General features: G+C 33.8%; 1 protein-coding gene across 7 annotated transcripts in view; it reads left to right on the plus strand.

The window, feature by feature from the left end:
• The first annotated feature begins 959 nt into the window (after nucleotides 1-959).
• The window catches only part of add1 (adducin 1 (alpha)), a 39,828-nt gene continuing 26,425 nt past the window's right edge, over nucleotides 960-14,362 (plus strand). For all 7 annotated transcript variants that reach the window (XM_016548937.1, XM_016548938.1, XM_016548942.1 and 4 more), the window contains exons 1-2: nucleotides 960-1,144; nucleotides 12,684-12,885. In XM_016548937.1, the coding sequence (XP_016404423.1) occupies nucleotides 12,691-12,885 (195 nt within the window). In that variant the 5' untranslated portion in view covers nucleotides 960-1,144; nucleotides 12,684-12,690. The remainder of the gene's footprint in view (nucleotides 1,145-12,683; nucleotides 12,886-14,362) is intronic.

Consider the following 14,362-nt stretch of genomic DNA (forward strand, 5'->3'; position numbering starts at 1 on the left):
TCAGCCATGTTTGACCAAATCTTAGATTGTCTGATTCGGTCTGATATCCTACACATATGTAAGCTACATTAGATGACGCATATACATACTGCATTATATGTGACCCTGGACCACAAAACCAGTCATAAGGGTCCATTAAAAAAATAAATTGATTTATACATCATCTGAAAGCTTTCCATTGATGTATGGTTTGTTAGGATAGGACAATATTTGGCCGAGATACAACTATTTGAATATCTGGAATCTGAGGGTGCAAAAAAATCAAAATATTGAGAAAATTGCCTTTAAAGTTGTCCAAATGAAGTTCTTAGCAATGCATATTACTAATAGAAAATTAAGTTTTGATATATTTACAGTAGGAAATTTACTAAATATCTTCATGCAACATGATCTTTACTTAGTATCCTAAAGATTTTTGGCATAAAAGAAAAATCGATAATTTGACCCATACAATGTATTGTTGGCTATTGCTACAAATATACCTGTGCTACTTATGACTGCTTTTGTGCTCCAGGGTCACATATAAGCATCTCAGAACTGAAATGTACAATTTACAAGACCACACAAGTGACTAATGACCTCAAATGGTATTTAATAGCTTGCTGAATACAGTAAAATGTAAAGTGGCGACCTCATGTGGTGAACCTGAGAACTGGCAAAAGTGGCATATTTATTTCATTATTTTAATTACATAACTATATATATATATATATATGTATGTATTAGAATATACAGAATATACAGGTGTAAACAATTCGAACTAAAAAGTTTAAGCTTTTAAAAATACTCATTTACTGAAAAACATATATACTCCACCCAACAGTCTCTCAAAACAACAGATTACGCACACCGAGCTCGCTGTTTTTAAGCGCACGTACAGGCCCCGCCTATCACTGCTGTGGGCGCCTCACATCAAAGGCTCTGTTTTGCGAAGTGGGCGGGAGTTCGTGTGACGCGGACCAATCAGAAGCCTCTTCGCCTCAGCGGCTCCAGAGCGCCGCGCCCCAGAGACTCGTACCGACAGAAACAAACGGTTGCAGAAAGAAACAGTGGACAAAATCCCTCTAACGGAGAAAAACCTCAAGCTAACCGACTGTCCTCGAGTCGTTGTCCACTCCAACCGCACATCTAGACCCACATAAGCGTAAGTTTCTGTTTCTAATTTTCGTTCTCTCTGGATTATTCTCCTCAGGGTTTTAGTAGCGCGGCCTCAACGCTAGTTACGCTAGTGGCGTTAGCGTTCGCTTTCTGCAGGACAAACGCGTTTGTCGTGTATGTTTTGACACTTCTTGTGATTTGGAGGTCATTTGGCCGTTTTCTGACACGATTGTGGCCTTCGGTAACGATTATTAGGTGTAACGTTAGAGTGGACAGTCGCGCGAGGGCCACTGCAACTCTGCACGCGCACAAATGAAAATAAAAGTCTTTTCATTTGCCACTTATAAAGTTGGACATATTTTGTAATCTGCAAAATTTGGGTTTCTTTGTTGAACTTGTGTGATTTTATGGAGAATGTCGACAACGTAGTTTATCTTCAGGTTATTTGCGTGTGTGTTTTTAAAGTGGTATTTGTTTATGTCATCTACAATATAGTAATATGATAACCTAGATTTGATCAATGATAGGCTCATGTTGTTTCTTAGTTGCACAAAGTGAGATTTATATACATTTTACTATATATATATGTGTATGTAAATCATTTATTTATTTTCATCAAATTTATTTATTTTATTTTGTTTATTTTAATTCTTTTTAATGCTAAGCAAAAAATTTTTTTATATTTTTGCACTGTTTTTCTTTCAACTTTTACCCCCTTCCTTGCGACCGTTTAAAAAAACCTTGCTTTATTTCATGCCAGTAAAGTTAGTTTTTCTTTTGTGTCAGGAATATGCACACTATCCACTTAGAATAGACACTAAATGGCCATTCATGCTTGGCCGATATATCGGTTTATCACTATTATCATTAGGCCTGTTGTGTTGTGGGATGTCTGTGTTTTTGCTCTTATCACAGATTGGGCTCATGTGTGTGTCACTGGTGTCTTGACAGTCTGTCAGTCAGAGAAAGAGAAAGACTGAAGCGTCTGTCTGCTGGTTTTACCATACGGCCATTACAGATCTATGGCTAATGGGTGTGATACTCACTTCTGTTTGATTATCAATCTATTTTTTTCCTCACTGGTTATCCTCTGTAGGGTTGCAGGGGGTTTCTAGCCGCTTGTTGCTTTAAAACAACCCTGGCAACATCAATATGACAGAAAAAGCCAATAATTAATAACTATTGATAATCAATTCTTTTGGCAAGTAATAGTTCTGTAATATCTTTACAGTTGTCAGAAGTTGTTGCAGCTTACGCATGTTAATGCATTTTGGACATATTAAAATTATTTAAACGTGGCTCATTAATTAGGAGTCGAAATGATCAGTTTTATCAACTACTTTTTTCAGTTTCAGAGGTTTTTCACTAACGGTATGATGGTGAAACCCCTGGATTGAGTGTAATTCTCTCTCTCGCTCTCTCCGTCCCACGCCCACGACCCTCTAGAGGGACGAAAATGTGTTTCTCATTTTCATCTCTCTTCCCCTCTTCCTCTCTCCTCCCTTTCTGTCGCTCAGATTTTCATACATGCAGTGCTGTGTTGCTTTAAACAGGAAATATTTTGTGTGGCGTGAGCAGCTGTTTGCAACACAGTCTTGCGTGTGTTCTTAGCACAGTATAAATTGTCTGAAACACAGTTCTGTTTCAACGCTTGAACCTCCATACGCAGCATTTTGAAGCATCGTTGGCAAGATCCAGGCACAAAAGCTATTAGAAATGTGATTATGCAGTGCTTTAAAATTCCTTCGTTTTGCCAAATTTAAAGGCAGAATTGCACGTGCATTTGGAAAAATTAATTTTTTAAAGCTTAAATGAAAGAAAAACTGAACTAGCATTAGTAATCGTGGTAATCTTTTATTTACAACTTCAAAAAAATATTTTTTTTTGCAGAGAAAGAAGAAATAAATGTTAAACATACAAAAAAAAAAGCATATTTGTATTTTTCCAATAATAATAGTGTTCTGTGAGAAATTTGCGGTCAAATAAAATTATTATTCATATTTTGTTTTAATACTAATAGTTTAATACTTACTAATTTATTATAATTTATAAATATGAATTAATTAATTATTTTTTTTGCAGAGAAATCCTGTAATGCTTTGTGGCAAAACTCAGTAAAATCCATCCATGGTGGTTGCAGAAATAGAAATGTTGATTATAAATATACTTAAAATTCATTAATTACCAAAAAAGCAGTACTTATTGTGGCATAAATAAAAGCATAATTTATTATCCTGTCGACAGCAATATGCAGAGCGTTTCAAATCAGTCATTTTTTTTAGTTTGAAGGGTGCTGACTATAGTTAGTAGACTGCAAGGCAGCTCACTAAGTACTGGAACACAGCCCATATGTTTATAATTCATAATATATGAGCCGTATATGGGGGGAAATAACATAGAAGGAATGAGATTTTCAGTGTGTTTTATTTCTAAATAGATTTGGGATTTGTCGAATATGCTATCAGACCTTTAGATTTGTTATTTTAGCAGGCCAGAAGTGATATGTTAAATATTTGCCCAGTGTAAGGAGGGTCCATCTCTCTGCATTTGGTGAATGTGAGTTATGTGGTTAATGTGGAGTATTCAGATCTGCTGGCCCATGGCCACATTTAGACCCGCAGTGTGCCAGGAATAATGCAGACTGACAGTGACATGACATTCCTCAGATACACACCATTTAAGATGTTACACAGCTGCTGTGTGCTGTGGCCACAGTTTTCATTTGACCAAACTTTATTAATGTTCAGATAGAAACATTTAAGAGCAAGAATGAGTAATTTGCAGCTAGTTAAATTATGAAATTTTGATTTGTCAGTCAGTACATTTTGCAGTCATTCTGCAATATTCACGTCTTTACAGAAAATTATATTATATTGTATGTTTTTATATATTATGTAAAAAAAAAAGTTATATCTTTATTAAATATGTCAGTAGTTATTAATTTTTAAATTTCAGTTTTAGTTATTTTAAGTTAAACTAAATGAAAATGTGAAATGTTGCCTTGGCTGTTTTTTTTATTTTTTTATTTTAATTTTTTTTAATGAATTTAATCATTTTCCCAGTTATCAATAATGTTCAATAATATAATAAAATATTGTATGTTTTTATATATTATGTAAAAAAAAATATGTTATATCTTTATTAAATATGTCAGTAGTTATTAATTTTTAAATTTCAGTTTTAGTTATTTTAAGTTAAACTAAATGAAAATGTGAAATGTTGCCTTGGCTGTTTTTTTTATTTTTTTATTTTAATTTTTTTTAATGAATTTAATCATTTTCCCAGTTATCAATAATGTTCAATAATATAATAAAGTCAGTAATTATAAATAATTTTTAAAAGTTTATTTAGCATGTAAAAATCATAATGTTTTAGAAGGTTTTAATTTTTAATATTTTTAATTTATTTATTCATTTTAATATACTTTTCTTATATTTTGTGTTGCTGAATTTCCACCTTGGGGGATAAATAAAGTTTATCTAATCTAATAGCACATTTCCCCTGTCTAGATCCAGTCTAAAGAGTTTGGGCTGGTGAATATAAATTATTATTCTTATTGTAGAGCATGAAGTTTGTATTATATAAATTTTTTGATTGTTTGTTTGTAGACTGGAAGTCTTCGCAGTTTTAATCTTTGAATTTTAAAACATAACATCACTTTCCAAGCATTTCACTTATGATCACACCCCCATAAACATTCAGCCAGCAACTCAATCCCACACACACACACACACACACACACTCACACACACACTCACACACACACTCACACACACTTATGACACACTCGCTGTCGACAAATAACTATGGGTAACTCTAGGATGACAACTGCTGTAGAAAGCACTGTTTTGATAAAAGTGAGCGGCCTTCAGATGACACACACACACACACACACACGAGTGCTGCTCCACACCCTCCCTCACATCTGTGTGGTGTTACGGCTGAGATAATTCACACATTTCTCTTCTGGAAAGTAGGTCAATGAGGAAGTTCCTCATGAGTTGGTTATAAGACGCAAATTCATGCAGTTGAACCCCTGGGCAGTTTACATAAAGATCAAGACACAGAAGGTCTACCAGACCCTAGAATTAATCTTTTGAGTGACGTTTGATTTGAATTTTTATGTTGTCTTTTAGTATCATTGATACTATTATAGCTTTATCAATATTTTGAATTAGTTTTTATTCTTCGTTTGGGATTATAATAATTTCAGTGAAATTTTGTAAGCTTTTATACTTGTTTTATAAATAATGGATACATTTTTAGTGCTTATCAACAAAACCATACAAGTACATGTTCAGTTTTTATCTTATGCAGGCCTCCATTTGATTTTTAATATCCAAAGAAACTCTTAAGATGTGAATCAGACAGGCACTAAATCATAATTGATTTAACCTGCCGATTTAAACATTGCTGCAATTAAGAGATTTTCCTCTGAGATTGTGTAATCTCAAGCTTTCTATCTTTTCTGTCTTTCTCTCTATATGAAAGACACATTCTTCCTCCAGCTCTGCAGGTGTTCCAGTCTTATATGCATTTATAAGCTGATCACTGGGTTCGTTTGGCTGCTTTCAGTCATGACAGACTCTCTCTGATTGCCTGCTGTCCGGTTTAACGGCTGCCAGCGAGTTCTGGAAAGGGTTTTGGCCCGGACTGATGGGCTTTGGCCTTCATCTGAGCCTGCTGGTGGGCTGAAATGGATTTGACTGCCATTCAGAAACTGTCAAGAAGCCATTATTGATGCAGGAAATTCATGCAGCGAGATCTGGCTGGTTTACAAAGGCTTTACAGGACTTTTGAGTAAACAACAGCATGCTCAGTTTCTCATTCTCTCAATGGAATTTGTAGGAATTTTAAGGAAAATACACATTTGTTTAAACGTTTAGCTTGTTGTAATTGATATTGTTGAGCATTTGCATGCTTGATAATGAAACTTTCCAGATGTTTCTCTCAGCGAGACGGTCATATAGTGATCTTTAAACGTGGCTAGAGGGAAAACTAAAGATATAGTGACCGCAGAAGCTGAGAGACTGTAAATAGTCTGAGATAATAAAACCGTAGATGTTGATGACGCGAATCTTCCCATTGAGCTGCATGCAAGAGTTCAGGAGTGAGTGGGCAGAAAACAGGACACAAGTTACCGTATACGTTACATAATCCTACAGGTTTACATGGAAATGTGTTTTGTTTCCATAGCGACTACAGTCATGCCTACACATCTCTGTGCTCTTAAAACATACGCAGAGATTAATATAACACTACACAAATATCTGAGCTATAAACATAATTTCTGTCTGTCATGATAATCATTTTACTGTTTAATGAGCTCGGCAAAATGCTTTGAGGTTATTGCTTTCCTAGAGTTAAGATTTATTGGCATAATTTATTTAGGTATGCACTAAAAGTTTGTCTGTCTTTTGCCCAAAAATGCCATCTTTGTCCACAGTTATAGGAATGGCATTTTCAGGCAAAAGAGACCATTGCTTTAACTGATCTGTTTACTGTCAAAAAAAAAAAAAAAAGAGAATGAGAATTTTTTTTTACATTTATTGTTATTATTTTTTTTTACATTTTTCTGAGGTTCAAACTAGTTATTGAAGTTGCACTACTGTGCAAATTTGAGTGCATGCACAAAATGTTAACTATACTTAAAGTATCACACATATTTGCTTTTTTGGCAAGAGTAATATCGTTCTATAAGAGTACTACAAACAAATTATTGTTATTATTAGGCTATTATTATTATTATTTAAATACCATTTTATTATTTAAATAGAAATTTTACAGAGAAATATTACAATTAGCATTTCTTATTTAATGTTTATTATTATTACTATTCTGAATTATTACTACTACTACTAATAATGATGATGATAGTTCTTATTATTCTTCTTGTTGTTGTTGATCGTAAAAAATGCACATTTGTAACTGTGTAACTGTGCATGCAAAAAATGTTAAATAATCTCAAAAATATAATGCATAATTGCATTTGCATTTTTCCAAGGCTAATGGCCTTTTATTTCTTGCAGAAACACAAATGTCCATTTAAACTTTTATTTATTATAATTGCATTTTTTAATGCTCCGTTTAGTTTAATTTTTTTAAACCAATTGTTTAAAAAATGTTTAAGCATGATTAATTTTAATCACATTCTAACATTAATAAAGATCATTATTTACTCCAAAAACTCAATAGAAATTAATTGAATATGATGTTTCCTTATGGTAGTGTCATATGTGTGTGTTTCTAGTAGGGGTCGACCGATATGTGTTTTTCAAGGCCGATGCCGATACCGATTATTACAGATCAAGTAGACCGATAACCGATATTTTGAACCGATATATATGTCTGGTGTAAAAATGAAAATTAATGTCGTTCTGTCATCTGTCATCGCGTTATAAGTGCGGAACCTGCGGGAATTAGTAGAATTGTTATTAATAATCCTGCGCCTGAAATTCAAGACCTGCTCTGTGTTCTCTGCTAACCGATAATCGGTCGACCCCTAGTTTCTAGTATAGAAAGTTAAATTTGACCAGATAATACAATAATATTTGTCCAGGGTGAGATCGTGTACGAGCAGCCAAAAATCTGATCTAAATGGACTCTTGTTGTTTTGTCATGGAGTTCAGAAACCAGCTAAATTTGATTAATGTGATTGCAGTTTTACTTGTGCTTCACTGTTTTTAGTTTCCTAGCTGATGGTCTGATTATATGAATGAAGATCCTCCCTGCATATTAGGGCTGAACGATTAATTGCATTTGCGATATTATCGCGATATGAAAAAACGCGATTTTTCAACCGCAGAGGCTGCGATTACACTCGGTTACGTGACACGTGAGCGTAAAGAGGTGTGTTCGACTTGAAGATCGATCAGTGTATGACATCAAAGTACGGCGAGAGAAAGCATAAGGAGATGTCCGAGCTCTTTTATAACACTCGGTTACGTGACACGCGAGAGTAAAGAGGTGTGTTCGACTTGAAGATCGATCAGTGTATGACATCAAAGTACGGCGAGAGAAAGCATAAGGAGATGTCCGAGCTCTTTTATAGCTCTCGCAGTACTTTGATGACACACACCCATCAGTCTAGCAGCGCTGCTTCAAGTCGAGCGTGGGCCATCAGCAGAAAAAGAAAAGAAATAAAACAGTAAACAGCCAAAGGACATAACTTAGAATGGGAGATGGATCGGTTTGTGAAAGGGAAGAGAAGCATATGACAGTTATTGTGACTGGATTGATTCTGATTGTACTCTGGGTCATTTAGGGATAAAAGCTTTGTTCAGTCCTAAAGGGCCACTGCGTTTGTCTGAATCTAATGCTAAAATCAATCAAAAACACAACGGAAAACCCAATAGTTGCACTAAGTGTTCCAGCTGGCAGGAAAAACTGGACCAAAGTGGTTGGATTTTCATGGAACGTTTGGTGGTGATAGTCACAGCAGGTTATCAGAAGACCAAGATAATGAGATTATTTTGGTTCGAACAGAGACAGGAGGGGTTTCCAATCATTGTCTGTTCTCTGGGAGGGGTATCATTGTATTTCCTGTTTCAACAGGAAGTGACAGGCAGAATGCAGACAGAATTTTTTTCTCTTCTTTATTCTCTGAGGACTTTTATTTGTGCTCAAATCCCAGTGTTTATTCAGAATGATGCATGAAGAGGCTTCTGTGCCTCAACTCGTCCGAGGCCTTTATATGATCACAGTGGAAGCCGAAGCATCTTTCAGTGTCTCAGTTACCAAGGAGATGAAGACAGAAGGGCTGCACTGCTGCGCTGTAATTCACGTCCTGAAAGAGAGTGGGAGGAAACTCTGGAGATCACGAGAGAGAGAGAGAGACAGATGCTGTGGTGTCTTGAGCACTATTCACACAAGATTAGTTTTCTAAATGACCTTTGAGTTTCACGTTTGAGTTGAGGTTTGCAGTAAATGCTGAATGTACTGTGAGTTTGGGTCACTTATAATAAAACATGCGGCAACCATCTTCCCAAACCTCTAGTGAGAAACATCTGTAAACTGAGTGTTGTCAACAAAACAAAATTATAATTAGTATAATTATAAAAATTAATTAGTTTAATGTTTGAAAAAGGAAAAAATTAGACAGCCATAAATATTACTGTTGTAATTTTACTGTAGCTGTAACTGTACTGTTGTTGTAGTTGTACTGGTAAATAAAATGTGTTATTATTTTTTATAAATAAAATATTGTTACTATTGTAATATTATTAAAAAATCAGGCATTTAAGAAAAATATAATTATTTTATTATACAGTTGTACTGCATTATTATTATTATTATTATTATTATTATATTATATACTTAAAAACCCATTTTTAGACTTAATATTTGTTTAATAACAATAATAATACAAATAAAAATTATAATAAGAATTATTATTATTATAAATAATAATAGTGATCATACATATTAAACAAAATAAGAAATGTTTCTATTGTAATATTTATCTATAAAAATTGTGTATTTAATGAAAATAATATAAATAATAATTATTTATAAGTTATTGCTGTTGATGTTGTTGTTAAAGTTGTTGACATATATGTCGTCAATTATTTTTTAAATTTTATTTACATTTTTTTTAGCCAAATTATGCAGCTCTACAAACAAGCGTATAGCAAACCTGAAGTTTCTTTTTTTTTATTACATTTAAAATCACAGTCACAGTTTTTATCAGTTTTTATTTTTGCCCATTTCCCAAATTGAGCGGCCTTAGTGTTGCAGTATAATCACAAAATATTTTTCCATATTGTGCAGCCCTACAAACAAGCACAGCAAACCTGCAGTTTTTATTAAAAATACATTTTAAAATCAGAATCAGAATCAGAATGAGCTTTATTGCCAGGTATGTTTACACATACGAGGAATTTGTTTTCGTGACAGAAGCTTCCACAGTGTAACAGAATGACAGTGACAGAACAAAAAACACAAATCACAAATCACAAATCAAAAAAAATCAGTTAATTTTTTCCCCAAATCTTACAGCCCTACCCACACCCTTTCTTAATTTTATTTATTTATTTATTTATTTAGTCATTTAGCAGATGCTTTTATCCAAAGCGACTTTCAAATGAGGACAATAAAAGCAGTTAAAACTAACAAAAGAGCAACAATATATAAGTGATATTGTATCACTTCCTGTGTGCTTTTAAAGTAGTTCTATTTGTAATAAAGGTAAAAAGCCCAACATATTTAACTTTTTGAAAAGTCTATAATCAGTGCATTCAGTTGTCTTTGTCAGAATGCATGTTGTCAGTAGTGTTTAATCAACTGCCAATATTGATTCTGTACTGATTAGTCTCACTCATGAGGCTCTGAGCTGAAGTGATTTGTTTCTAGAGGAAGAATGAATCTCCTCGTTGTGGTGTTGAGAACTCGTGGTGTGTCTGTAGATTGAGAGCAGAGCAGCTGTCTGGAGCTCCAGGGTTTCATTACTCAATGCTGCAGTTATTTCCTGCTCTGGCTCTGTTCGGGGCTGAAATGAGACGCCTTTGTGTGTCGACTTCATGCTGTAATACTGTGTTGCGCTGGGTTGATTGTGTTGTAGGTTCTGCTTTGCTTTGAGATAATGTAAATGTTCTGTAGCAGCGGGTCCGTGTTCATGTGGCTTTGAAACATCAGCTTACAATCAGCAACAAACCACTTAAACGATCAATACTGCTGAGTCAGACAGACTGACTCCCTTCTTGCTCTCTCTTTGCCCTACAGTGTCATTGATTCTGCTGCAAATACTCTAGAGCAGTGGTCGCCAACCCGTCGATCGCGATCGACTGGTAGATGTACAGTCACTAAAGGCACGTTCACATTTCACGTTCACTTTTTGAATGCTAAAGCTTTTTAAAACCATTATTATTATTATTATTATATTATTTGTTTTAAATGTTTTACAGTGAAATATTATAATATCATTGTTTGTTATTGTTTAATATTTTTATATAATAAATAAATAACTACATAAAACTGCTCCCAATGGTCTAGAAGTGCTTGAAAATGTATAAGCTCACCTTTAGGAAATGGAGAGTCTCCTGTATGTGCTCACAGACAAAATAAAAGTCAATAAATAATATTTATGAATAATACAATTTTATGAGGTGCATTTTTATTATATTATGCATTTAAACATAATGGTAATGTTTTGTTTATTCTAATCATGAGCTGCAGTTTTGTCATTTACCATTTTAAGTGCGTGAGCTCTTTAAAGTCGAGTATTATTATAATATCTTTTGTGTAAAATACTCTTTTTATTACTATTTTATGGTGGAATATTACAAGTGCAATATTTCACTGTTTAATAGTTAAAAAAATTGAATAAATAATATTAATTAAAATTGTTATTTTAAAACTGTTCCTAATTTATTAATAAATTTAAAATTTATAAAAAAAAACAGAAAAATTTACATTTATCGGCCGATACCGATATGGTGGCCGATATATCGTGCATCCCTAATGTATTTTAGTGTGTAATATTTTAGAGTTGTTTTGATGTATATTTACCAAATTTATGGCCAAACTGTGCTGTCCTACAAATAAACACTTCAAATTCAAATCTGGCGTTTATTTGATTTTTTTTTTTAAATCACAAAATTAAGATGTTGTTTCTTGTAAATCTCAAAATTGCAAGATTTCAGAAAATTGCAATAAAAACTTTTATAGCCTCAGAATTGGGAGATGTTACCTTGCAAGTCTGATGAGTCAGAATTGTAAAATATGAACTTATGAAAAATATGAAAAAAGTATTTGAAAGTATTTAGAATTGTGAAAAGAAAAGTCAATTACCTTTTTTTTTTTTTTATTACATACCGGAAACAAAAGTCGTAATTACCTCTTTAATTTTTTTGTGTGTTGGAAGCAAGCTTCCATAGACTATTTATAGCCTTTTTGCCACAAAAAAATTATTTTTTGTGATATTTAACAGCACCACAGATGCATTACATAGAGCTTAACTAGTTTCATTACTCTAATCGCTGCATCTGTGTGGCTGGTAATGATGGTCCAGTTGCTATGGCAACAGCAGTATCTGTTTTGGTTGCAGTGAAGCACAATATCCTCTGTTCTCTCCTGAACGTCATGTTTGTCTTGACTAAATGGACGGAGAAAGCGCATTACGTCCAGAGCACTCAACAGTAAACGGCCCGTTATAACCCCGCTGTGCAGCATTCTGTCTCTCATGCCCTTTTAAACAGTTTTAAAATGGCTCTTAGTGGGTGAATCTCATGTTTGGATCGTATTTCAATTCAAAATCAAATGGGGACAAAATATACATTTTGCTTAAAGTAAATCTAAAGCATATTCTGTCTATCACAAGTATGTATTTTAGGGATGCACCGATATGAAAATTTTGGCCGATACGATAATTCTCTTAATATATGAAAGCCGATAACCAATATGTTGGCTGATAAATCTAATATCTAATATATCGGGCAAATTTTCTTATTGGTTCAATAACGATAACAGAAAAATTTACATTTATCGGCCGATAACGATATGGTGGCCGATATATCGCGCATCCCTAATGTATTTTAGTGTGTAGTTGAAGTAGGCAAATTCCCCCTGACCTTTGACCTGTGTTGCAGGTGTGTGATGAACGGAGACTCAGGTGCAGGGGTGGTGACGGCCCCCCCACCCACCAATCCCCCTCATAAGGAGCGTTATTTCGACCGTGTGGACGAGAGCAGCCCGGAGTACCAGAGAGAGAGGAACATGGCGCCGGATCTGCGGCAGGACTTCAACATGATGGAGCAGCGCAAGAGAGTCTCCATGATCCTGCAGAGTCCAGTGAGAGCGCAACGCACACATTTAGATAAATATTCTGATAACACATGAAATAATAAAGATTTTTTAAATGATTTTGAAAGATGTCTCTTATCTACAGCATTCTGCATTTATTTGAGCAAAAATACAGTAAAATTGTGAACAAATTTTACAGTTTAAAATAAGTCAAATTTTCAGCATCATTACTCCAGTCTTCAGTGTCACATGATCCTTCAGAAATCATTCGGATATCAAGAAACATTTCTTATTATTATCATTGTTGAAAACAGTTGTGCTGCTTCATATTTTTGCAGAAGGTTTAAACAAAGAAGGAAATTAACACTTTTTTTTTTCCAGCAAGGACGCGTTAAGTTGATCAAAAGTGACAGTAAAGACATTTATAATGTTACAAAAGATTTCCATTTTAAATAAATGCTGTTCTTTTGAACTTTCTATTCATCTGTGAATCTGTTTCAACTGTTTTCAACATTGCTAATAATCAGAATTGTTTCTTGAGCAGCAAATCAGCATATTAGAATGATTTCTGAAGGATCGTGTGACTTCAGCTTTTCAGCAAAATGATCACAGAAATAAATTACATTTTAACAGATATTCACATAGAAAATATTAATATTAAAGATTAATAATAATTCACTGTTTTACTGTATTTTTGATCAAATTAATGAAATTAATGCGAGCAGAAGAGACTTCTTTCATGAACATTAGCAAATTTTAATTATCCCAAATGTTGAATGTGTTGAATGGAGAATATGGATTGATTTGTTCTTGAAACTATGATATTATTGGTTAATTTTATATTTTTTAGCACTTACATAACCTTGATTACATCAGCAGAAAGATGGACAGTTATTATATTTTGATGAAAGTTTATAAATACAAAATTTTTTCTTCAGAATAATGTGCACTGATTAATTACAATAATACCAACCGTATTAAGAAAGTAAATAGTAATTTTTGATTTCATGTTGTGTAAAATCCATTTATTTGGTTATGAAAAGTCATTAATAGACTTTTGTTTTGTAGTAATGCACATCTTCTGACTGAAACACAGTCTCTGGATTGTAAATCTGTGTGTTGATGACAGTTCATTGAGCTCTCAGTAATCCCCCTCGTGACTGACGTCTCAATATGCCCAGTGATCATATGTCTGTCTGCATATGTGTGTAAGTACAGAAGGGATTCTGTTTATGCAAGCGGACAGTCACAGACTGAATAAAGACATCTTTATCTGGGCAGGAATCGAGGGAGACACGGAAAGGCAGCTGATATTCACCCCTTCTTTACTCTTCTTGTACTCAGTGCTTGAAGGAATGAGAGAAACCAGCAATTCTCATACTTTTCAGGCCAAATACCATCTTCAATCAAGTACCACCTTCAAAGTTCCCTCTAATAATTTTCAGAATTGAGCAAATCTTTTTGAGTGCAAGTTAAAGTACATTTTAAAACTTCTCCCGATAAATAGTATTTAAATCAATTAAAT

Source organism: Sinocyclocheilus rhinocerous, unplaced genomic scaffold (assembly GCF_001515625.1).
Source record: "Sinocyclocheilus rhinocerous isolate Xijiao unplaced genomic scaffold, SAMN03320098_v1.1 scaffold824, whole genome shotgun sequence".
NCBI classification, from domain to species: Eukaryota; Metazoa; Chordata; class Actinopteri; order Cypriniformes; family Cyprinidae; genus Sinocyclocheilus; species Sinocyclocheilus rhinocerous.